The sequence below is a fragment of the Caloenas nicobarica genome, chromosome 4, assembly GCF_036013445.1.
Source record: "Caloenas nicobarica isolate bCalNic1 chromosome 4, bCalNic1.hap1, whole genome shotgun sequence".
Classification (NCBI taxonomy): domain Eukaryota; kingdom Metazoa; phylum Chordata; class Aves; order Columbiformes; family Columbidae; genus Caloenas; species Caloenas nicobarica.
The window spans coordinates 53,565,890-53,589,338 of NC_088248.1; the positions used below are offsets into that span (position 1 = coordinate 53,565,890).

The 23,449-nt window shown below is 37.6% G+C and overlaps 1 protein-coding gene and 1 long non-coding RNA gene across 3 annotated transcripts in view; one reads left to right on the forward strand and one right to left on the reverse strand.

Moving 5' to 3' along the window:
- The window catches only part of GRXCR1 (glutaredoxin and cysteine rich domain containing 1), a 39,259-nt gene that overhangs the window by 7,828 nt on the left and 7,982 nt on the right, over positions 1 to 23,449 (reverse strand). Inside the window, exon 3 of the mRNA XM_065634601.1 lies at positions 2,846 to 3,085. Coding sequence (XP_065490673.1) covers positions 2,846 to 3,085 — 240 coding nt within the window. The remainder of the gene's footprint in view (positions 1 to 2,845; positions 3,086 to 23,449) is intronic.
- Positions 4,732 to 17,720, forward strand: LOC135988554 (uncharacterized). 2 transcript variants are annotated; one of them, XR_010606168.1, is made up of 4 exons: positions 4,732 to 4,787; positions 4,949 to 5,094; positions 9,031 to 9,088; positions 13,821 to 17,720. It is a non-coding gene; the product is annotated as an uncharacterized LOC135988554 (long non-coding RNA). The 2 variants fall into 2 exon arrangements; XR_010606167.1 differs by lacking the exon at positions 9,031 to 9,088.

Genomic DNA, 23,449 nt, shown 5'->3' on the forward strand with positions numbered 1-23,449 from the left:
ATAGTCTTGTCCCCTTTCAAAACAGTTCATATTTTAATTAGGGGTTGTTGTTATTTCTCCACATGACTCATCGAAAGGTGCCTGGCTCAATAAGGATTCTCCTTTGTATTGCCACATGAAATTTCCTGTAGGGAGGGATTTGCCAGGAAATAACTATTCCAGATTTTTAAAAAAAAGAGAGAGAAAAAAAATATTGCATGATTAATTTACTGACACATCAGGCTTCTGGATTTCTGTATTGCATTTGCATCTGAAGATAATTATCATGAAAGGCATTATAGAAATGTCCACTGTTACCAATGAGACCAAATTCTGTAATTAGTTCTCAACCTCATTTTAATGAAACACAAGCCCAGCAGAGGCTCCAGCCAACTTATTACCTTTGGAGTCACTGACACACTGTTGTCTGAAGGTGCCACATCCACCAGGCATTGACATAGCCGTGGCCAGACCCTGGAAGGCTGGTTAAACATTTGTAACCTCCTTGACATGCACGGAGAAATAAAAACTGCCATAAAATAATGGAGTTTGCCACACTCAGCAGAGTGTGTAGACACAGATCCCTTGCCAGGGCAAGTGACAGGTTCACCTTGGGGCTCTCCCCTCCCATCACCCCACCAGCTGTGGTGCTCCTGTTGGCAGCCCAAGCCAACTCTGCTGACATTGACCTTGTTTTTCCCATCCTGGTTCATCTCAACTAAAGCAGATGAGAGAGTGATGCTGTAACAGCAGATCCAAAGCAGCAATGCTCCCCAGAATGATGATAATTAGTGGAGAGCAGCAGAGAGACGAAGCGTCGTCTGTGAGCAGAGGTGAAGGCTCGCACATCGCTGAGCAAAGGGCTGACCGTCCTGGCCGGCCACGGGCAGAGCAGGTGTCTTCTGGTCTGCGCCCTGCCCGCAGACCAGATTCACAAATAATATTGCTGTTATGTGGAATAACCCTAATCCTCTCCTAAAGTCTGCTCCATTTAACCACAGCGTGCCTCACCAATTTAATAAAAAAGACCAAAACAAAACAAAAACAACCCCTAAGTCTGATTTTGTTCTGTTTTTTAGCAGATCAATACTTTTTGTTTTCTTCTGTTAAATGATGTGAATGGAGTTGCTGTGCTGTAATAGATGTTTGTAGACTGGAACATCAAATTCTTTCTTCATTTTTTTTTACCTACAGGAGGTAAAACCTGTTAAGTACCTGTCAGCAGGTAGCTGGACATCTAGATTTATCTCTCCCACAGAGAGCTAGCTTCCTAACTCATCTTCCTTTCTATACCTCTTCAGAATATCTCGCACAATACTTAAATAATTTTAATGAGATTGTATTGCTTGTTGCACTGTTGCTCCTCTGTTAAAAGAAAAATGCCCCATGATCTTGAAAAAAAAAAAAAAAAAGGGTGAATTAATGGGCCATCCATCATACCAAAATGACTGTAGCCAGGCTTCATCTAGAGCTGAGCAAATAATTTATTCAATACCTTTCAGCATTTTAACTGGTCACACACAGACTGAGTTTTTCTTGGAGTGGGTTATAACTCACTATTTTATTTTTAACCTGATAATTATGTGAGCGAAACTTAGCCTGAATCCTGTTGTATTTTAGGCTGCTTTTGAACAAAGCACTTCAGTTCATGGCTGGCTGGAGAACTCTCCAACTCAGGCTTTTGATAAAAGCATCCTCTACTAGGAATTAAAATTCGCTGCCTGCTAATATTCTGCACAGTGGCAATTTTGCAGCTGCTGCAGTGGTCTGGCGAGCCCTGGGCCAGCACATGCATTTGTTAGAGTGCTCAGGGACGCCTGCCTCGAGCAGAGGCCGCTGAGAGCTAAAGGGATGAGGAGAAAGGGGAGAAAGGGTATTCGAGCGTTTATACAGGCCCAATATCAATTATGCCCTGATTGCTAATTACATTTCATTTCATTACTTAAATCTTTTGTGAAAATGAAAGTGTTAAGCAATACAAACACAATAACCCTGCTGTGTGTAAATATAGTTTGCCTTCACAAATCACAGTCTCGCTGTTGGTGTTAATTGCTGGCTCTTTACTGCTGGGTACAAATACCTTCTCTGAGCTCTCAAGCTGTTTTCTTTTTGCCACTTTCCAGAATCTTTTTCTTGTAAACTCTGATTTTTTCAGTTTCTGAGAAATACATTTCAAAAGTACAGGCTGCTCTTAATGAAAAGGTGATTTCAAATATCAACAGGCTTTTAGATTCTGAGTACCAGAGTATAAAGTTGCAGTTTTCCATTTGAAGTTTATGTCTTGCAACAGGCCAGAGTTGGGCTGGCTTTGTCTCTCTTTTACTGCTAGACTTTTCTAAAATAAAGTATTGATCAATTCTGTCCCTAAACAATGTTCAGGTGTTTACAAATGCCTGATACAGACTACATCCTACAAAATTCAATGCATGTTTAAGGTCTGACACTCCAAGCTGTTAGCTTCATATTCAACACAGATATTACTAAATGACAGGTTTACGCTACACGTGTTTGTCTTCCTGGGTATGCATACAGGTTCCCATGAGGGAAAAAAAATCATTTTCTCTAGATTTTCATCATTTCAGCTACAAAGATAAAATATATTTTAAGAAACATACGGTGGCTTAGATTGTATTACTGCACCCTATTTCCTTCTTCATAGCCTCTGCCCAGTTATCTTTTGCATCTTCAGATCAAACCTATCAGTGTGGATCTGTGCTGCAGATATCACAGAGGGATCTCTGTCTTTGATTGTTCCCATCATTCCAGCATTGCAAACAATTTTCTAAAAACCCTTCTTCTCATTCATCAAGATTTTAATCTGTTCTTCCAGATTGCAGAACAAAACATAGGCTTATGCTTTACTTACCCCAAGATAATGGCCATCGATAAACACAACAGGGAGTGAAGGAACTTCACAGACCCTCCTGCACCTTTCATCTAGTTCTTTTCCATAATCACTGTTCAGAGCAATGTTTTTTTCTTCAAATTTAACTCTGTGATTTTGAAAGATCTTTCTAACCAGTTCGCATCTTTCAAAAGTGGTCCTCACCACACGAAGGCTGGTAGTATAAATTACTATGCGGCCAAACTCTAGCACCGTAGATACCTGGAAAAAAAAATAGTTACCAGTAAGGCATTAATAGCTTCCAATTATTCAGTAATTTCATGAAAAATATTACTTAAGCCAAATCTTTGTATCTTGAAAATACAATGCAACATTATACTTTTTTCAAATTGAAAGTTGGAAGGGGAGGAATTAGGTTCTTGCAATCATCAACTTAAGGCAATTTAAGCTGTTTCTCTAAGTAAGGTGCAACTTTACTTTTTTTGGAAAGTTTTAAAGATGGTGAACCAAGTTAAACATTTTCAAGAAACAGATGTATTTTAGATCCTGATGGACTTCCAAACATTAATAAATCATCACCATTTTGTTGATGTCTGATTTTTTTATAACAGTGGCTCAAGTTTGCACAAACACATTCTGGTAGTACCCAAACTACGTCTAAACTTGCTAGCTGAGGTGTTGCTGACAGTCTCCTTTAGTCAAGGACAGGAGCCAAAGCTCAGCTTCATCGTCCGTGAACCAATGTTAACTCAGAATCCTTTATGTCTCTCCATGTTGATCTAGATTCTGATTGCAGAGGGGACAGATGTACCCCTAATTTTTAGTGTGGATACATGTCAAATTAGTCATAACATCCAACCAACAATGAAACAGTACATTTTGTGCATAGTCAGTGTCCAATTCAAAGCCCACTGCAGCTGAGGGAGGCAGTTCCCTTGACTGTAAAAGTTTCATACCACAATTCAGCTTTGACTTTTTACCCCAGTTCTTTGTATGTAAAAGTTTATGCTGCATCTTTCCTTGCTGGGACAAAAACTATTAGGGACATGTAAATACCACATGGATTAGTTTGCTCAGTAGAGAGTGCTACATTTTCAAAAAGCCTGAGAATCATTGCTCTAAGTAAAGATATTATGTTCAGATAAATAGCTATAAATACTAGCTTTTTAAAATGGTGGTAAGGCATTTCTAAACTTTTTCAATTATCCATTATATTCAGCAAATGATATTTAATTATTTCAGCAGTATTCCAGGAGTAAAAACACAAGTTAGAATGTAAAAAGCAAGGATATCTGTAACACACCATAGTAACCTATGGAAAATGAACTTCGATGGGTGAATAGATAAGTTTTGAACTATTTCATGCAATAACTATTAAGACTCAATTGTAAAATTTGGCAGTTGCCGTTGCAGATTTTGCCAAATAACAAAGTAATGACTTATCTTACTACATAAATGCACCAAAAAAAAAAAAAAAAAAAAAGAAAGAAAGGAAAGGAAAAAAGAAGTCATTGCAAAAAGCATATTCTGCTTAGAAAGGTATTTCAAAGGCTAAATGTGCAGTGAAGAGTTCTCAGGAAAAACACTTGCATGTGACAGATCACTTATAGATCACTTCAAATGTAATTGCAAACATCTGGAATGTAACAGTTTTCCGTCTCCCATTCTGGCAAGGAAGCACGTCGTGATACACCATTTTTATTTGTCTGTGAATGGATGTCAGAAATTCAATTTTAGGAACAAATGTTATAAAAATTGGGCTACTTTTCTCCCACCTGTGTTGAAAATCAGTTATACTGCTACTGCAGCATTGACTCCTCTCCAGTATATTGTTCACACATTCCAAGTGAGAGGATTTGCTCATCTTCTATTTAAAGGACAAGTACTCTACATAAACACTGCCAAATATTTTAGTAATCACACATGGGTTGCTGGAAGGAACAGGAGTTCATCATTTTCAGATGTAACCAAGAGTTCTTAAAACATTCCTTCAAAAGATAACTTCACATACTTATTGTTTTCTCCTCTTTGGAGTGACAATACATTTTGAAGTGGAAAACTATTCAATAGGATGGAAATTCTTGTTCCTTCATAGCTCTAATCTCTAATGCTCTTTGTTCCCAGACACCAGAGGCTGGCAGCACAGATACAGACAGTCATTATCTAGTGAAGCATCAGGACTGTGGTGTCCCTACAGCATACAAATAAGCAGCTGAAGAGACGGAAAAATGGAAAGTTGTAAAGTGATCTGGAAAGATATCAAGTAGAAGGTGAGTATGCAGAGTTACTTTTATGTTTATTCCTTTATTTTTTTTCCTACTGTGGCAGTGAAGGAATACCCTTCTTTGCCCTGCAATGAAGTATCAAGAGCATTAACTAAATAACTCTTTAGGGAAATTTTAGTAAACACCTTGTTTTCTGCATTACCATCAAACAGAAATTGTCCTTGGCAGAACTTTGTTATACCAAGAAAATCCTTCCTGTCACTTGCCTGGGACCACATTGGTGATTAAGAATAGGAGTCAAGACAGAGAGATGTCCAGAGTTTTTCTTAATGAGAATCTATGCTAATTCTTATTTTGCTATCCAACTCAATGGCTACAGCCTGTAATATTTACTGAGTAGAATACCTTACTGAAGTAAATCAGCAGAATAATGTTTGAACACTGTGCTTTTCCTTCCTAAGTTGGAACTGTGGCAAAAACATAATAAATGACAGGCAATATAAATGAATAGATAGAAAGACATTTTAGAAAATGAACTTCTACAATTTTGCATAACAAACTTCAAATTAGAATCATAAGCTCACATAAAATTTTAGCTGAAATTTAACAGAAGGTAAATCTCTGGTTAATGGGCAAGACAAAACTTTACTCAAGCTGTGGAAGTTGGACTGATGAACAAACCAAAATATCTGGAGCAATTACATTGACAACTTTCTTTCACTTTCTGTAAGTGGGATTCTCATTTTTACGTGAAGCTTATGGAAATCTTTGGTCTGAGGTGGCAACTTTTGTGTCAGATTCAGAAAACCCTATGCACATGGAGCAAGAGTGTGCTTCAAAGAAGGTGTCCATGTAGAAAGAGTGCCGAGGAAGGGATTTAAGATTTCAGAGGGAAATTATTTACAAGGATTAATTTAACAGCACAGTGCTGTCATCTCCCAAGGGGTCCAAAGGCAGTATCTGTCTTACTGCATCAGCCTGAAGAACTTGCATTTTGTTTGGGAGTTTCAAGTAGGCAGCACCAGCAGCAGCATGACCTGCGTCACTGCCTGGCACAGATGCCTTCCCAGGGACTCAGGAACTGCTGCCCCTTTTTTTCTCAATCTAGAGAGAAAAGGCATTTGTTGAACCAGTTCAATCCTGTTCATGGTTGAACATGAGAAAACCTAAATATCTTTCTTATTTTGTACCTTACTCAGTCTTTTCCCAGACTTCTCCACTAGGTGGATCAGGGTTTTCCCAAATGAGGAGTTAGTTACACTTTGGTGTCCAACTAGGGGAAACCTATCCTTCTGCCATTCCACCAGCATCCATCTGACATGGTTTCAACAAAATATAATAATTAACTGAGCAAGTCTTCTGTTAACAGTATGAGGGATGTCATCCCATGAGGTTAAATACGTGAGTTTAGAATCAAGAGAGACCACAAAACAAAGGAAGAAATTGCTGATAAAAAAGAGGAGGCTTAATAGAGCAAGCAGATAAGCAACAAAAGAGAGGGACGCAGGAGCCTGAAAAAGGGTTGAAAAGAGAGAAATAACCAAAAATAGATTATACCAAAACCCAAAATGTCAGGATACTGACAAAGGAAGAGGAGTACAAACTAAATGTAGAAACAAAAAGGTGGAAAATATGACAGAAAAGAGATAGTAAATGAAGTAAATTATAAAACAGAGAGAAGGTCACTGAAACATGACATCCTGAATCTTTTTTTAAAAGAAATCCTGGTAGCCAGTGTAAGTGTACAGCAACAAATATATTACAGAATAGATGAATCTCCAATTTGGTTTTTGAGGTACTTTTTTAAAAAACTGTGCATTACTGGAGCCACAGAAATATGAAATATTTGGGAATCAGACTCGTAAAATATGTGTTTGAGAATTTACCTTTTCTGTTTAACAGCTTTCATGACAATAATCACAGACTTCTCAGTAGCTCTGAAAATATTGTATAACAGTCAGGTGTTTCCATGGTGCTTCTGAAAGCCATTTAAATATGTGTGTCATAAAACTCCCTGAGACATCTCGGGGCTCAGACCTGTGCTGTTTCTTATCCCTGGCCTCTGGATCCAGCTGCAACAGACGCAGCAGCAAAAACAGTCCATGTTTCTCTGCTGGCCCCATTGCTACCCTGGCCCTGACCAGTCCCCATAGTCTGAGCTGACATCACTCACACTCCTATTCGTGAGGGTGATTTGTAAAGTGAATTACTGCATAATAATACTAGGTTTTTTCTTCAGCATATTTGTCATGAATGGCTTTCCCAAGGCTATAGATTTTCTTAAATAATTTTTAATGACATTTCTCTGTCTGCCTTGAGGACTATGAGTGGCTCTTTATCTTTGCACCAAAGTTCATAACGTGGATATTTTTGTGGTGCAAATTCAGAGCAGAGGACATGGTCCAAGCCAACGCTTTTCTACTTGTGGTGTAAGGACCAATGCTGGACCTTGGGGCATAAAGTGATTGCTGGTAAAACTGGTGAGATTTTCTTTTTTGAAACCTATGCATATGACCATGTTTGTAAGCAGGTAAACAGATAAGCCCAGCAGCAAAATAATTAGGTTTTTAACTTCATTTTTTTTTTGGTTGCAAATGAAAGCTATGACAGCAACACTACAAAAGTAGGCATGAGATTTTTTTTTTTTAATCCTCCCTCTGGATAGAAAGTACAAACGTGTGTTTTAATCTCATTGGCATGGAAAGAATAGCTATTTACATTAATATCCATATATAATCTGTTTCAATGGTGACAGAAGTACTCATCTTTTTCCTGTGCTCATTTCCAATAACAAACGCAAACAAAACCCCAAAACGTAGCTCTGTATTTTGCTTTAAGTGAGGAAGTATATTCTAACAAAACCAGAATATTTTTCTGCTAAGATTAGTGGGCTGGTACAGTACTTTGGCAAAAGCTGAAACGTTAATGTCAACCTTTATCATGATCATAATCATATGAGATTTTTAAGGGGTTTTACTATGTCCAGACATAGCATTCAACTAATGTTATTCATACGGTAGTGAATTGCTTCAGTGACCTAAATCAATGGCTGATATGCCCTTCTCTGTCTCTGAATATCATCTTTCAGTGTCTCAGAATGTGCTACTGAAATACGCACCCCTTGACTTTGTAATTAGATACTATCAGACTGGCAGGAGTATCTGCTGTCCACTAGGTCAGCTGAGGCAGGAATCTAGAGCATGCCACAAACCCTGCACCAGAGATTCTTCAGTGACTAAATGACCTAAAGAAAATGTTAGGCAAGAGAAAATGCATATACTCAGGCATATGAATGTATGCATATATGTGCATACATGTATATGGTTTTATATGCGCTTGCATTTCTACAAGATTTGAATTAAGCTGTTCACTTAATAATTGATTTTGCACAGCTAATACCTTGAATTAGGATCAGTAATTAAATGGCAAGAAGAATTATGGTCTCACACTAATTTTCTGACTACATTTTGTGTTGGACTTTTTTACTTTATTTTCCACTCAGAAACAGAAGAGAACAGCTACAACTTTCTTGTTGAAGAAAATCTGCAGAAAAAATAAAATCAATTTAAACATTTCATTTCTACAAGATTGAAAAGCTTTTACTAGCTTTTGAGTTTTAAAAGGCTTTCAAAATGTATACGAAAGTAATGAATACTTTCTGAAATATTATTTTAAATTAAAAGCTATCACCAAAATGTTTCAAGTTTTTTTCTACACACCACTTAATCAGAACAGACATATTTTCCAAATTTTATAGCTTTTAATGAAAAGCATACTTTTCATCATGTCACTTTTTAGATGAAAACATGCAACATTCTTTGAATGAGATGGCCGGAGATTGCAGGTCTGTGTTCCAGTGAAAACTGCAATATTTGCCATCACAACAACATAGTATAATGCTAATGGAGTTGTAAACCAGTCCCTTCTGTCTGTCACTGTCAGTTGCCTGGTTTAAATTAAAGGTTTAATGACATTTTTCAGCAAGAATTGATTCACTGGCCAGACAACCTCTTCCAACCTACAGACCTCATGGACCAAGGTAAAATGCTTTTCTTTGGCAGATAAAATCTATTTACACATACAGGAGGAATTGCAAGTGATCCTCAGCTGCAGTGTGCACTCTTGGTACGAAATCACATTCCCTTCCACTTCACTGTTTGCACTTCCAACCCTCCGTGGGCTCTCACACAGCAAAGCACAGTGTGCACTTAAGTTTAAGCACTCCCATAAGTGCTTTACTAAGTTAAGGCTGTAATCCTGTTTGCATTGTCTTCAAGGACCTGGTGCTATATTGATTTTCAGGAAAATTCAGAACTCGGACTTCATTAAATTCAGAAAACTGTGCATTTTAGTGGAGCTCAGTAGAATAAGGACAAAATATCTGCAACTGTGCAAGTCATACACTCAAGTCAAGGATGTAGTGACCATTTCTCAAATACATTACTTCAAAACCACTACATTTTTTCTTATCCAGTTTTGGTAATTACAGGGACTATAACTGTAGGACTTGGAGTCTGCAACCCCCTGGGACAGTGGTATGATATCACCAGTTATCATCCTCATAACCATCAGCAAGCTGGGAAGGCTACAAATATCAGTTTGCAAGTGAGGGCATTAAGAGCTGCACTTCTAAACAAGGTAGCCAGTGAGTCTGGTACAGTACCCAATATAGATACTAGTTTTGCTTTCCCCAAGAAAGTTATCAGGTCACTGTTTTTCCTCAGCTTTTAAAATAGCACAAATACTTGTGTTCGTTTTATCTGCCTGTATTCTGGCACTCACCTTCCCCACAATCAGCAGCCATAGGAATATATCCATTTCCAAAAGCTGTACAGGAGCGCAGGCTCCTCTGGCTGATTGAGTGTCCCAACACAGAGCATGAAACATCTCATTTTTTCCTGTTTCCTTTTCAGCTCTGAGGGGCTGTTAACAGTTATAGAGAAGGGCTATGATCCAGCAAGAACCTGAACTCTTTTCTCTTCTTACTCCTGGGAAACTATCATCTCATCTACAGACACACCACATACTGCTGATTGTTAAATAGCACTGTTTTACCTTCTTAAGGCTGGCATACTCAAAATTGTTCAACTGCAGCATAAAGTACATGTAGGATTTCATTATACCTAAGATATTGGTATATTTATATATGTCTCTAATTCATTTGTAATTTTTCAGGTAGTGTATCAATTTTAGGGGTGTCAGATGAAAATAACGAAACTAATCATAATATTGCATATGAGATTTATATTGTTCCTTTCATCTTAAAGAATCCAAAGCCATTTTATGCAAAAATATATGGGGTTTTGATAACATTATTATCAGCATTCAAATCACTTGACTGAATAGTGAAAAAAGAAAAATAGAAGGATGCCTTTCCATCCTCTAACACCATGTATATGTGTGTTGTGACCCTTTCTGTTCCTCAAATAACACAATATAACATCTTACCTTTTTTTCTGCTGCTGCAGGCTTTCCCATATATCCTCTGGCACAGATTGCTCTTCAAGGAATGTCAAAGTGTTTTCATTTCAAAGCAGAAAAAATACTTACAATGCCATAGCAAAGGAGTGCAGGGCATGACCCTGCCTCTCCCTGCTCTTTGTAGTGCTTGAGCTGTCGGCAGGTTCAGAAGGTACAAAGACCACAATTAAGCTCACCTCCCAATGTCCTCAGTACCATTCATCCAGCACACACCCATACAACCAGGCTACAGCCTGCTCTCAGGTGACCCGGGCTCAGATAAGAGAACAGGTTATCTCCCTAGGGTTCATGGTCTCTGCTAGACCCCGATCCCTCCGCTTGAGTAGACTTTCTAAAGTCAAAGTGCCTGCTACAGGGGTGGCACTGACTGGGGAAAAAAGCAGCTCCTGTTCAAGGCACAGCGATGCTGTGGAATGATGCCAGGGCATTTATTATGGTGTTCAAACTAGTTGAAAGAAGTTCCATATCTGTCCACATCTAATTAGATTTTATTTATCAAGTGTTTGAAGGTGTATCAGTATTTTCTTATTAGTTTATTTATGCCATTCTGTATATGATAGGAATAAATGAAACCTTAAAAAATCAGAAGCAAAAGATAATCCTGGAATTCTAGCCTGGTCTGCAATTCTCTCAGGGACAAACAACATCATGATATAATGCTTGTTTCTATCTTTTGCTTGCTCAATCCTTATTTCTCTCTCTTCATACTTATCAGTTCAACATCTCCAAGAAATTCTTCCCAGAGAAAAAGAGAGAGAGTCTCTGGGAAGACTCTTGGCAATGTTACATAGCTTTGTGAAGGAGAAGCATTTCTTTGTTGCACAAGGACACTGATCACAAAGACTGAAGGGGAAGTAGCAAGAGCTACCAAAAATAGTTTTGTCCTCAGCAGTTCACAGGAGGCTGTAGAAGTTGTTTGAAAAATGAGTGCCCAGCAATCTCCTCTCACATCATGTGGTTCTTTGAACTATTCTCTGTGTTCAGCAGAAGAGACCCAAAGCTGGACAAGTTGCACCAAGACTTGTCCCGTAACATCAATAAAGCTACTTTTGGTAGTCTGGCATACATGGCATAAGTCAGGATAGGTAACAGCTGAGCTGTTTACAGTAGTTGAGTCTTTCTATCTTGTGTACCTTACAGTCCTCATTAAATTAGTACATCTCCTCTTTTTCTTTCCAAAGGAAATATAGTGGCTTCAAAGAAATTTTAAGGTATTTTTGATCCTTGAAGTATCTTATGCTCCACAGTCAGCACAATAATGTATTTTATAGCTGATAAAATGTAAGCATTTAGGGGATCAAACAACATCTCAGCAAAGTATTATCTCTCATATCCCTTTTTTTGAGCAGCCAATTGCATCTATTCATAGAAAGTATTAGAAGAAATTATTAGAGCAAGGAGTAATAATGGCCAAAATATTGTCCCAGAAACAATAGATGTCATGAAATTGCCCAAATGTGGTTTCTCTTTTTCAAACCCTCAAACATAATGCTGGTGTATTGTGAAAAGCATTCATATGATGCACTCCTCATCAAATACTGGGTTTGTATCTATTAATGTAACTACCTGAAATGTTCCTTTTAAGTGAAATATAATTACAGTGTTAATTAACAAAATGCTGTTGCATTGTCCTTATAATGTTGTTGAAAAGCCTTTCACAGATAATCCAGTGGTTGTAGCAAGAAAAAAATCATGACTATTTCTTATTTAATTGACTTTATTTCTTTTTTTTTTCATTATTTAAAAAGCCTTCATTGTTGCAGAGATCTCTGTGATTCAATTTGCTAGCATCCTCCACTCTCATCATCCTTCTAAAGACACCAAGAAAAATACAATGTTAGGAAGCACAAAGCAAGTAGCAATAAACTACTAGAGCCAGTCCCATGGGTAATCTTTTTAAAGTTGGCTTGTATAGAATTTGGACTGCCAATAACTTTGAAACTTCCACTACCAGTACAAAGACAATCTTTATGACACTGTCCATATCACAAAAATCTGACACATAATTCAGGTCAGTGCAGTTTTCTAAACAGTGCTAGCTAAAGAAACCGATTTCAGAAAATTTTCATCAACCAGTGCAATCATCATGCAGATATAATATGCGTTTACTTTTTAGGACAGATAGATACAGCTCTTTGCTATTTACAGCAGAAAACTCTCAGTGTGATTTTAAGGCAGCAGTCAGGAAACATCCAAACCAAGTTTTAGCAAGGCACATGATAACTTTCTCCTTCATTTGCAAATTCTGCTCTTGGAACTTACACCAAAATAGGCAGTTGAAACATAATATACTATCTTTTAGCCTTATTATAATATGATCTCACCTAAAAAATGTGACTCTGGACGCAAATATCTCCTGGATTAAGTAGCACTTAAAATCAGAATTTGGGTGTTGTCCCATTGTTTTAGTTTCTTTGAGTACATCAATCATTATAAGACATGGAAAGCATTACTCTAGCATGATTATTTTAAATCAATTAGTTTGACTAATCATCCAGACGCATTTGGAGTTTTTTAGCCAATCCAAATTGATAACTAAGATTCAGCCATATAAAAGTAAGCATGGTGGAGGGAATGCTCTGCCATTCAAAAGGCATTCACTATATAAAGTGAATGAAACTGCAATATTTCCTAGACTACAATACAGAAAGGAAATGTTTGATTATCTGCTATGTTTGATAAATGGCTTTCAGCTGAACAATCCCAGTGGCTATATAAACAATTACTCTTTGTTTGATGTAATCGCTGGATCAGGAAATTGAAACCTATACTTCTACAAAATTGTGTTACAGTGTTACAGGAGATGTAAGCTCTCTGATTTGCTTCTTGGCTCTTCAGCTCCATAAAACAAATGCTAATTACAAATGCTTATTAATTTTTAAAGCCACTTCTTAAGAAGTAGGCTATGCCTGTCAGATACAGATGAGAAGATGAATTCAGGAAAATTCAATGGTAAAAACCACCAAAATTTTGCAAAACTTGAAATTCCTTTGTAGTCAGGACTGAAGTTCTGGTGGAAAATTATGCTAGAGTATGTTCTTCTGGGTAAAACAAGGTTTGGAAGAAAAATCACCACAGATATGGTTAAAATATAGGTATTTGTAATTAAGTTGTAATAAAGAATGAACAAAAGGATTATTCTTAATGTTGGTCATGAGCAGGTGTTTTTGCAGTACAGTATTAAAATAACTGTTTCCTTCCATTCATCTGGCTTAGCCAAACCTTCTGAATTCAAGCTATTATTGAAAAGTCGTGTTTCCCTAATCCTTTTTCCTTTCTCTTGACTTCAGAGAACTGACCAGATTGCAGACTAGTGCAAGAAGCTTCCCTTCGCCTCCAGCAAGCCCGATTGCTCTTCATCTCTCTTCCAGGTCAAAGTCATCTCTGGGGACTTTAACACTCAGTTTTCCCCAGGCCTCCAGGAGAGATTTGTACTTACTGCAACACTGCCAGCATGCAGAAGCCTTTCTTCTGCTTCTCACTTTCTGCTTTATTCTCTCAAGACAGAGTACTTCGCCGCCACTCTTGACATTTCTGGCAGCTACTGAGGGACTGATTTAAGTGCAGTCCTCATCTTTTCATAAGGTTTACAAAAGGTCAAAATTACAAGCCTGTGCTGCAGACAGGCTGCAAGAATGGCTGGGAGCTGGAGATTTCCACGGTGCCAGCTCAGAAGTAGCCAGCTCCTCCTTGTTACCTTTCAGCAGGGCTGAGTGTATAATTAATCAACCAAAATGGGACAGAGGCCCACGGAGGAGTCACAGTACTAAGCAGATAGGCCTCCCCACATTAAAGCTAGGAGCATTTGCGGTGAACAGTTTCCAGGTTTCTGGACATGTGTTACTCACTGAAAGTGTCACATATATTGTTCTTTCATATGAAGATCATCACCATGCATTTCCATGGAGCATGTATAATGCCAGCATTTCAGATGAGCTCTGCCTTTCTGGTGCAAACTAGCACCACAAGCTAAGCCGGGAAAACAGTGAGCCAAAAGCCTTCAAAGCTTTCTATTGTTTGCAGATTATGCCTGAAATGTGCTGAATTCAAAGCACCATTTCCCTCTCTGGTAGATTTGTTAAGGAATTCCATGAATTCACGTGAACACATTACCTAATTATCCAAACAAGCACTCTGAAAATATGAGGTACTTAAAATCATTGCAGAGAATCTCCACAGCCATCACACTAGCTTTTCAGGCTCCCAGACAACTTTCCAGACATTGACAATCGCAGCTCTTCCATTCCCTCCAAGATGTCTCTGTGAATCCATATAGCAGGAAGCTTTCTCCAGTATCCCATGGATAAACTCAGTTTTTCTCCACAAGTATTTATCTCCTGAATTCCCTCTACTATATCAGTGTTCATATTTTATTCCTCTCCAGTCTATGCCATTTATTCACCGACACAGACCTTGCATAACTACCATCTGAGATTTTCTGCAAACTAATTACTTTGAGTATCTACAGCCCAGCCAGTCTCATTTGCCATGATCTTGATTTCCACTAATTCTTCTTTCCACTAATGCTTCATCTTTTCAAATACCTCTGCAGCATAACTTGACAAAGATGCTACATAATTTCACCCTACCAACTTTACTCAGCAAGGTTTATCCATAGACACTTAAGTTACCTTTATCATCTCAGAGAAGGACCTTTGCTTCCCCCACCAATAGCCTCTTCTGTTTTACTCATTTACTCTCAGTAGCCACTCATGATAGTTTTCTGTCTCACTTCCTGCACTATTTGATGTAGGTTGAATTCCTTTAAAGATCATCAGATACAAAGTGTTTACTAGATTAATGAGGTATATGACTATATGTAAATAATTTGCACTAAAATTCACACTTAGTCACCAGAAAACATGGTAGCTATGAAGCATGGTGGCATATCAGTAGTCAAACTGCAACTTCCCACCTCTGCAAGAATATTATTTCTGGCAGATATGGTGTGTCTTGTGACAGGCCTGAATATGGTTGCGATGCTTACAAAAACATACGACACTGTTGTTGCATGAATTCTGTGACCATTTGGAGGTCTTTTAATTTAGATTAAATTTTTGCCTGCACTTTCATTGCATATTAGACTCATTTTGGCTCCAGTAGCATGTTTGATCTATGCAAAACTAAGGCGCCATAGCTTTTAAATTATCCCAGTGAGCGTTTATGACTGTGTTACATCAACATGAAAGGAAAACAGCTGAACTTCTACTTTTGCTGTTTGCAGCTGTTTACCTAGAGAGTTTTCAGAGAACTATGCCCACAGAACAGCAGCATAACAGTTCATGCGATGTGTCTTTGACATGAGAAAGATACAAGCATTTTTAAACATCTGGAAATTGAAAAGTCAAACAAAATGTGAAAATGAAAATGGTAGTTTCACAATGTATCATTCCTACCAATTTTCTGTGTCTACTAACAGACAACATGAAGTTAGAGAACAGGTAAATCGGAATGTTACTGTTACTTCTCCAAAGTACAGAAACTAATTAATGTAAGAGAGAGGGAAAAAAAAAAAAAAAGTCTACTGCATGTTGCCTAAAGAAATGCTGCCATCGGTAAATTAAAAATGTATGGCTTGAGCTGCATAGCATATGTCTGCCGAAAGCAACGTCTGTAAGTAGTGTGGAAGACCAGAGAAATGAAACAATAGAACACAGATGGGTCATGAAAAAGAATGTTAATATTAATTACACAATTCTAAACAATGTGTTAGCCCCGGAAATCTGAGAATAAGTCTCTGTTCTTAGAAGAAGATGTGTCCTAGGTTACACCATTTAATTTCCTATTGCTTAATAGTGGTGACTTACTACTTGGTGATAACAGTTATATGTAAGAGTATAAAAAATATTATTCAACACTTGATCAGTGTTTATTTCATCTCTATCTCTTTATCACTAAAAACCGGGAGAAATACACTGAGTAAAATGAGATTTGAACTTCAATAAAATGGAACTTTTTCTCAAGTTTAAATACGTTGTTCAATTTTTACACCCAATTTTTCTGGGCCTTTCTGTTTTCCGGTTATAATCAAAACAAGAAGGCGGCCTGGAAATGAGAGAAGAGAGCATGCAGATCAACTTGAAAGAATTCTGACTGGCACTCGGTATTTGGTCACTTGCCCCAAAAGAACTTTTAAACGTGACTAGACTTGTCTATATTTAATTGTATGTATGAAATACCTGAATAAATGACTAGTTATTTTTCTTAATGACATTCACATTTTAATGTTCTTTGGGTCTTGCTTTTTAGTAACATGAGTAGGATTTTTCAAATATGTTTCATTGTCTTGAGAGGGAATGTTTCATCCTGCTACTTACTCAGACTTTGGTAGTAATTCGATTCATTTAGGTACCATTTCCCGTAAAGTCACACTGAATTATTACCAAAAAAAAAAAAAGTCTCAAACAGCACCCAGCCCCTTTAGTTGTAGGGCCCAAATCCTATTGTCTCTTGTCACAATAAGTTTTTCTTTTCTTTATGAATTATCACACTGTTCAAGATGTTTGAATCTTTAGTTGCTTATCCAAGTAGGATCATCGGGCAACTTGTGTCCTATTTGAGAATATTCTGTAAGGATGTCTTTAGCCAGAAGTGAACTAAAGCAGGATTTGCTGAGGGCTGGCAGATGAAGGTGTTTGATATGTCAGGTCACGTGGAAAAGTTACCAAACAGCATGGCTCTGAGTCCTGGTTTGAGCATGCTGGTCCCATCTGTAATCACTGCTGCATCACTCGATAGAGCATTTCATACTGCAGAGAAATAGTTCTGTTGATCAGCAGCCAATGACTGTCATGAAGATTACTACATCTACTCTGGCCCATCTCTTTTTTAATTGGCAGGAGCTTTGGAAAACCCTGTTTACTGCTCTTCGGCAGACAGATGAAGGTGTTTGGGTTTTTTTTAATAAAAAAAAAAGGTTGCTATCCTTTTCTCTTCTCTCTTTCATCACTCCCTGACTCTTCATTTCTAAAATATTCCTTATGTATCCTTAGACTGCTAGAGAGACTGGTAGATGCTAACAACATAATCATAACCATGATATATACATACATACACGGATCTCTGACCCAGTCATTTTATATTTAACACAGCCAGGTGCAGATTATTTATGCAGTGATCCCCTTTCTAGTTCCCAAATGTCAACTACAGCTTGGTTAATTAAAAGGCATTAGTGGTCTATGAAAATGAACTCTAGTCTGTTGATCTTCTTACAAATGTAATTCATCATATTTCTGACCAGAGAATAAAACAGTTACCTGGTGAGATCCTGCTTGTGATATTACATGGCTCTTTCTTCTTTGCCAGGCTATGCTTTGTGTGGCAAATGGATCTGTTTTCCAAAAACTTTCCTTCAATATACCAGAATATCATAGGAAACAGCAAAATAACCCATAACTTCTTTCTTATTTGCATCAGTATTGCAAATGGTGATTTTTCTAGTGCTAAATACAATCAGCAAGTAAAAATGGTATTCAAGAAAGCTCCTATCAGTTAGACTTAGCTCAGTTCAAAATTTACTGCATATTCATTGGCAGGTTGTTCAGCCTTTTATGGATTAATTACACCCTGGCATCATTCTGTTTTACACAACAGAACTACTTGTCACTCAGAAAACAACCAAAGAAGATAATAGCATAAATGAAATAAAGTGCAACTCTGGATTGCATTTAATAGCAGAGAAAATTCAAATTGCAATCCATTCTTCACAGTTTACCTTCCTAATCGATAAAATGAGAGGGAAGTGTTACATGAAGGCTCACTTTGATTTGGGATATACCCTAGGGTTTTCATGTTTGGTAGATAACAAGCTTTCTGTCAAAAGTTATTTTATCTTTTATTGTATTCCTGTGAATGGAAGCTAGAATGAGATGCACTATGATACTAAAACTCCCAAGGAGTGTTCAACAAAACTGGGAAACCAGCATCCTCCCAGTATGTTTAGTTTACATTTCCAAACAACTTGCAAGTGACACAATTTTTATTTACTGCTGCTCTATATAATTTAAATTCTACCTGAAAATGTTACTCATCTGGGCTGACATAAAAATAGGTTATTCTGTAAAAAGTTGAAGCTGTCATTTGAACTGCACAGCCAAGGAAAACACCAACAATACTTCAGGTGGACATAGAGCATTCTCTTGCATGAAGCACTCTGCAATCAGTAATGGATTTTGCACAAGTCTTTGAATGAGGCAAAGAGCAAAGCTGAGCTATGCTTAGGCTGACAAAGTGCTGATGAAGTGCTGATTCACTCCTTACTCCTCAATGAGAGAGACGCTTATCACTCAATATACAGAAGTGATGAAAATGAAACTCTTGCAGTTATTGCACTACTTTGTTCTCTATTAGCACTGAGTGATGAAGGACCTTATTTCCCTGCTATATTACTTAACCTAATTGGAAGAATGCTCTCAGCTATCTCATTACTTAATAATACCTAGAACTTTGGTACCTTCATCTTCAAACCCTGAGTAGTTAATTACTAGTTATACACTCAATCTCCATTTCATTAAAGATCCATCTGCATTGCATACATATGGTGTTTCATTCCTTTTCTTATGTGATAGATTTTGAAACCAGAGGCAGAGAGCTTGAGACTTTTATGCAGACATAGCAGAAGCAACTCCTAGACAGCATAGATAAACCAGCTCTGCCCTGGAAGAGCCTCTAGCGTGGCTGCTAGCCTTGATATACAAAAGGGGACAGATGACTCATCCACTATTTCTGTGTGAGCAAAATAGAACACATATCCATGGAACACAGTTACAGAGTTTGCTGATGAAAAAATCTAAGGCGTAAGCCCTTTTTTGGACTTTTTTAAACAATTAAATATGTAAAATGTCTGAAAATCAGAATGTAGCAAGTTGTACACTTTATACCAGCTACTAAAACTGTCAGTCGAAATAGCTGTTGAAGTAGTTATTCTGTATATATCACGTCTGCGGTTGAAGTAATTTTTTATCAAGGTCAGTTTGAGCAGTTTCATGCTCTAGTCTGATTCAGGATTTGACCCAGATATGTATATTCTTTAAATAAAACATAATTTTTTATTCTTATAATCATACTTTTCATATAATAATGTTCTTATAATAGGCCTAAAATCTATATCATGTCATAGAAATAAATGCATTATGGTGAAGGAATATGACTAGAAATACAGATGCTGAGATGATTGAATTGGCTATCTGCTTTTCTTTTGGAGCAAGAGTTCAATAGCGTTCTTGCATATATATCACTTAATCCCCTACAGCAAGAAAAATCAATAACATTTATTCTAATATCATGTCTTCGAACAGTGCTGAAAACTCATACTTATTACATTTCTGCCAACTGCATAATCTTCTACCAAATGAGAACTGAGACAGGATGAAAGACAGGTCAGAAAGTTCACTAGACATCTCTTCTTTTTTGACAACTCTTGCCCTTATCTGTTGTGATTTCAAAAGAGAATTGATAGAGCAGCCGAGGATAAAATTAACTCATTCAAGGAGCTAAATTTTTCAAGGCTGCTCCCAGTCAATGGCATTAGAAAAAAAAAAATAGTATTAGTCAACAGTATCCAAGTGCAAATTTTGACCTGCAAAAGTGTTTTTCTACCCCACAGTCTCTCACATGGGGATCCACAAGAATATCATGCATCAAGTAGAGGTTTTCAAAAGGCCTGACCAGCCAGCAGATATAAAAACCACAGCTGCGATGGCAAAATTTTCCAGACAGATTTAAATGAAGAGAATTTATTTCCTGAACAAGTCATCCAGGAACTGCTGCCTCTTTGGCAAGGACTTGGAGGGACTGAGTAGCTAGTTATATTTTTGGATCATGGAAGGATTTGGAAGAACAACTGGACTTACCCACTGCATGTTTAGGAATCTTATTGAAAGCATCAGCCAGCTCCTGGAAAGGGAAGTTCTCAAGATGCAGATTAAGGCCTGCAAAGGATGTAAGGAACTCCAACAATAATGCTTAAAGGTCTCATTTTTCACTGTTTCTATCAGTCTGTCTCTTGCAACATTCTCTAACAGGAATTCAATGCTTCACAGCTTCATGTAGAGCTGGGAGGAAGAGTCCTTTGCTTTTAGATGTAGTAAACCAGGAACAGGACATGAGCAGCTGGCTGCTTACTGTCTTGTGGAAATGGCATGGGTAAATAGATTTTTCCTAAATTATAGTCTATGACTGCTGTCGATTCTTAATATTTTAAAAAATTGATAGATAATTAGCAATCAGTGGTATTCCAAACAAGGCTACTGTGAGTCAATCCCAAAGAAAAATTTCTTTGCCTTTGCATGAGCATTGACTGATTTGCCAATGCAGGACATAACACGCCAGGTTGTTATAAATGTGTGCAAATACCGGCCAGTAAGTTTTTCCATAGTTCTTTGTGATAAACAGAGAATGAATTAGTCTGTGTGTGGTATTTCTGCAGTATAGAAGACTTATGCCTCTGACATTACTGATGGATGGTGTCTCTAGATATAGTTCCAAAGCAAAATTGTGCTAAGGTTGTTAAAATGCTTTCCACAATTCATACTAGCAATGAATGATGTTTTTTCTGTCTTCTTTCTTGCCATGTGTGAAATGAGTCTCTCTCTCACTGACTCCAGTTGCTCATCTGTGACCATTTCTGTTGCTTTGTGTGATGGAGGCTGTAAATAGTTGTGATGTGGCAGCCTCTCCACAACATAACCACTGTGTCAAGCAAAACCACAAGACTGCCTGTTTGGATGGGAAACTGTACTTTTCCAACTCCTTTACAAAATCAACAGGCTGGGGATGCTGTCCTAATTGCTATTTATCTTCCAAGTTTTGGAAAAATTCAGTGAGATTCGAGTGTCACACTTTGTACTACCTGGTACTGGATGTTGCAGCAATGAGGAAGGTTTTCATGCATGAAAGTCATACCCTTTTCTCTCTGGCTGCAAATTCCATTCTGAAGCATATTTTATTGTTCTTCAGTTACAAACTTATGCTGCTGCCAAACACTGCAGTCACAGGTTAAAGCTCCAGCCAAAATAGCAGTAACTCTTTGACCATTTCTTTCTTCAAGCTGTTAATCACGTGCCTTGTGTTGGTGTAGTGTGTAATAATCTGTCAATGTGAGTAGACAAATGTCAGAGCAGGCTGCTGACAGACTAGAGCAGTCTAGCAAGTGTTTTCTGCAAATAAAGCATGATTTCATTTCTTTCTTAGGGAAGGAAATAGTCCTTAATGACACCTACATGCCAATTAAATTGGTAGCAGGTGACTCCTGAACTGTGGTTTTGGTCAACTGCTAAAATACAGTTTTTCTGCATCAGTATAACCCACTACCCGTATGGCATGTGTACATTTATATTCGTCTAGCTTGTGTTTGCAAATACCAGTGTAACTATTCGCAAATCCTAGTGCAGAACTAAAACAATTCAGAGATCTGTAAACTAAAGTGAATTGCAATTAACTTATTAGAAAGCATTTTTGTTAATGACTTCTATGGCATGAAACGAAACACATTAGTACCTGCCCAGAGAACCATACCGCCAAGGTAAAGATAATTCCTCATTCTTCTTTTTTTTTGTGTGTGTGTTGCATCCTCATTATTACCATATATTTGGAATTGCACAACTGCACAGTTGTGCAATCTGGTGACAAATTGGCCCAGTGTAGCCAAATATTTGCTTCCATATTTGTAAATGTAACTAAACCATACCTAGCCTAAGACACTCAGGTGCAACGTGAACCCTTGAGTGTTTGTTCGCAAAGTAATTTATTTGTACAGAAAAATTAGGGGTCAATGACCAAGAATGATGCTAGTAATAAAGCATATAGGATGACAATGTATTTCAGCTTTATGAGTTCCACAAACTTTGCTATGCTCTGTCAAAGGCATGCTCACATTCAGGGGCAAGAGGACACAACAAACGGGCTAGCAGGCAGCCTGTTGTACCACATGAAAGAAAGGCGAATAGCCCAAACTTTTCTTGATAGTCCTAGTTTTAAGAGTACTTCAGAAGACTTTTTCTCATAATTGTCCTGCTGAGTTACTGAACTGAGTTCCACAGCTAGAAAAAAAGTGAAGGGTTATTGCAACTAATTAATGATTAATATTAATCAATTCATCTTTTTCATCTCTGTTGTAAGAGGCCAATTTAGAAAAAAAAAATCCTACTGTTAGAATAAAGCAAAAAAAATCCTGGGCTAGCATTCTAAGAATGTTTTTAATAGGCTGTTTACATAACATTCCTTTTTTTCAAGTCAGTTTGAAGTAAGATGAAGCATCTTCTGTATTAATCCAAAGGGTGAGCACCTTATTGAGCAATTGCACAAAGGGACATTATCTAAGAGTCCCAGAGCAGTACATGGGCTTAGAACTAGTGGTCATATAGTTTTCCAGGTCATCTACTAGACAGATAACTAAAAATAAGAGGATGGCAAACATATGTGGTATTTCCTCCCCAAATTCTCAGTTTATGACTATTTTCAGTTCAGAGAATTTCCTGAAGCCAATATGATTTAGGAATCCCACTTAGTGCAACCAAGAGGCATCTTTTTCAATTTGGCATTCATATTTATTGTCTGAGAAGAAGTACATTCTTTCTTTCTTTCAAAAATAAAGCAAGCATATTTTTAGATTTAAAGAGAGAGGATGAAACAGGGTGGCAGAAAATGGTTATTTGTAATCTTTCATGTCTTGGCTGCCTGGATCTGGCCTCCTCTCTACCTCTTGTACCTAACAAGTAAGTCACAGGCTATGAGCTTTTCCAGAGCACCCACACGGTGAAGCAATACCATCACCATAGTGCTTGAGAGCGAGTAAGAAACAGAAGTCAAGCGTGATGCTGAAGCATAGTGTTTGGGACGGCAAGTTGAGAATCACCAAGCCTGTGTTCCACTCCTGCTCCAGCAACTTGTTCACACTGTCTTGTGATTGTCTAATTCAAAG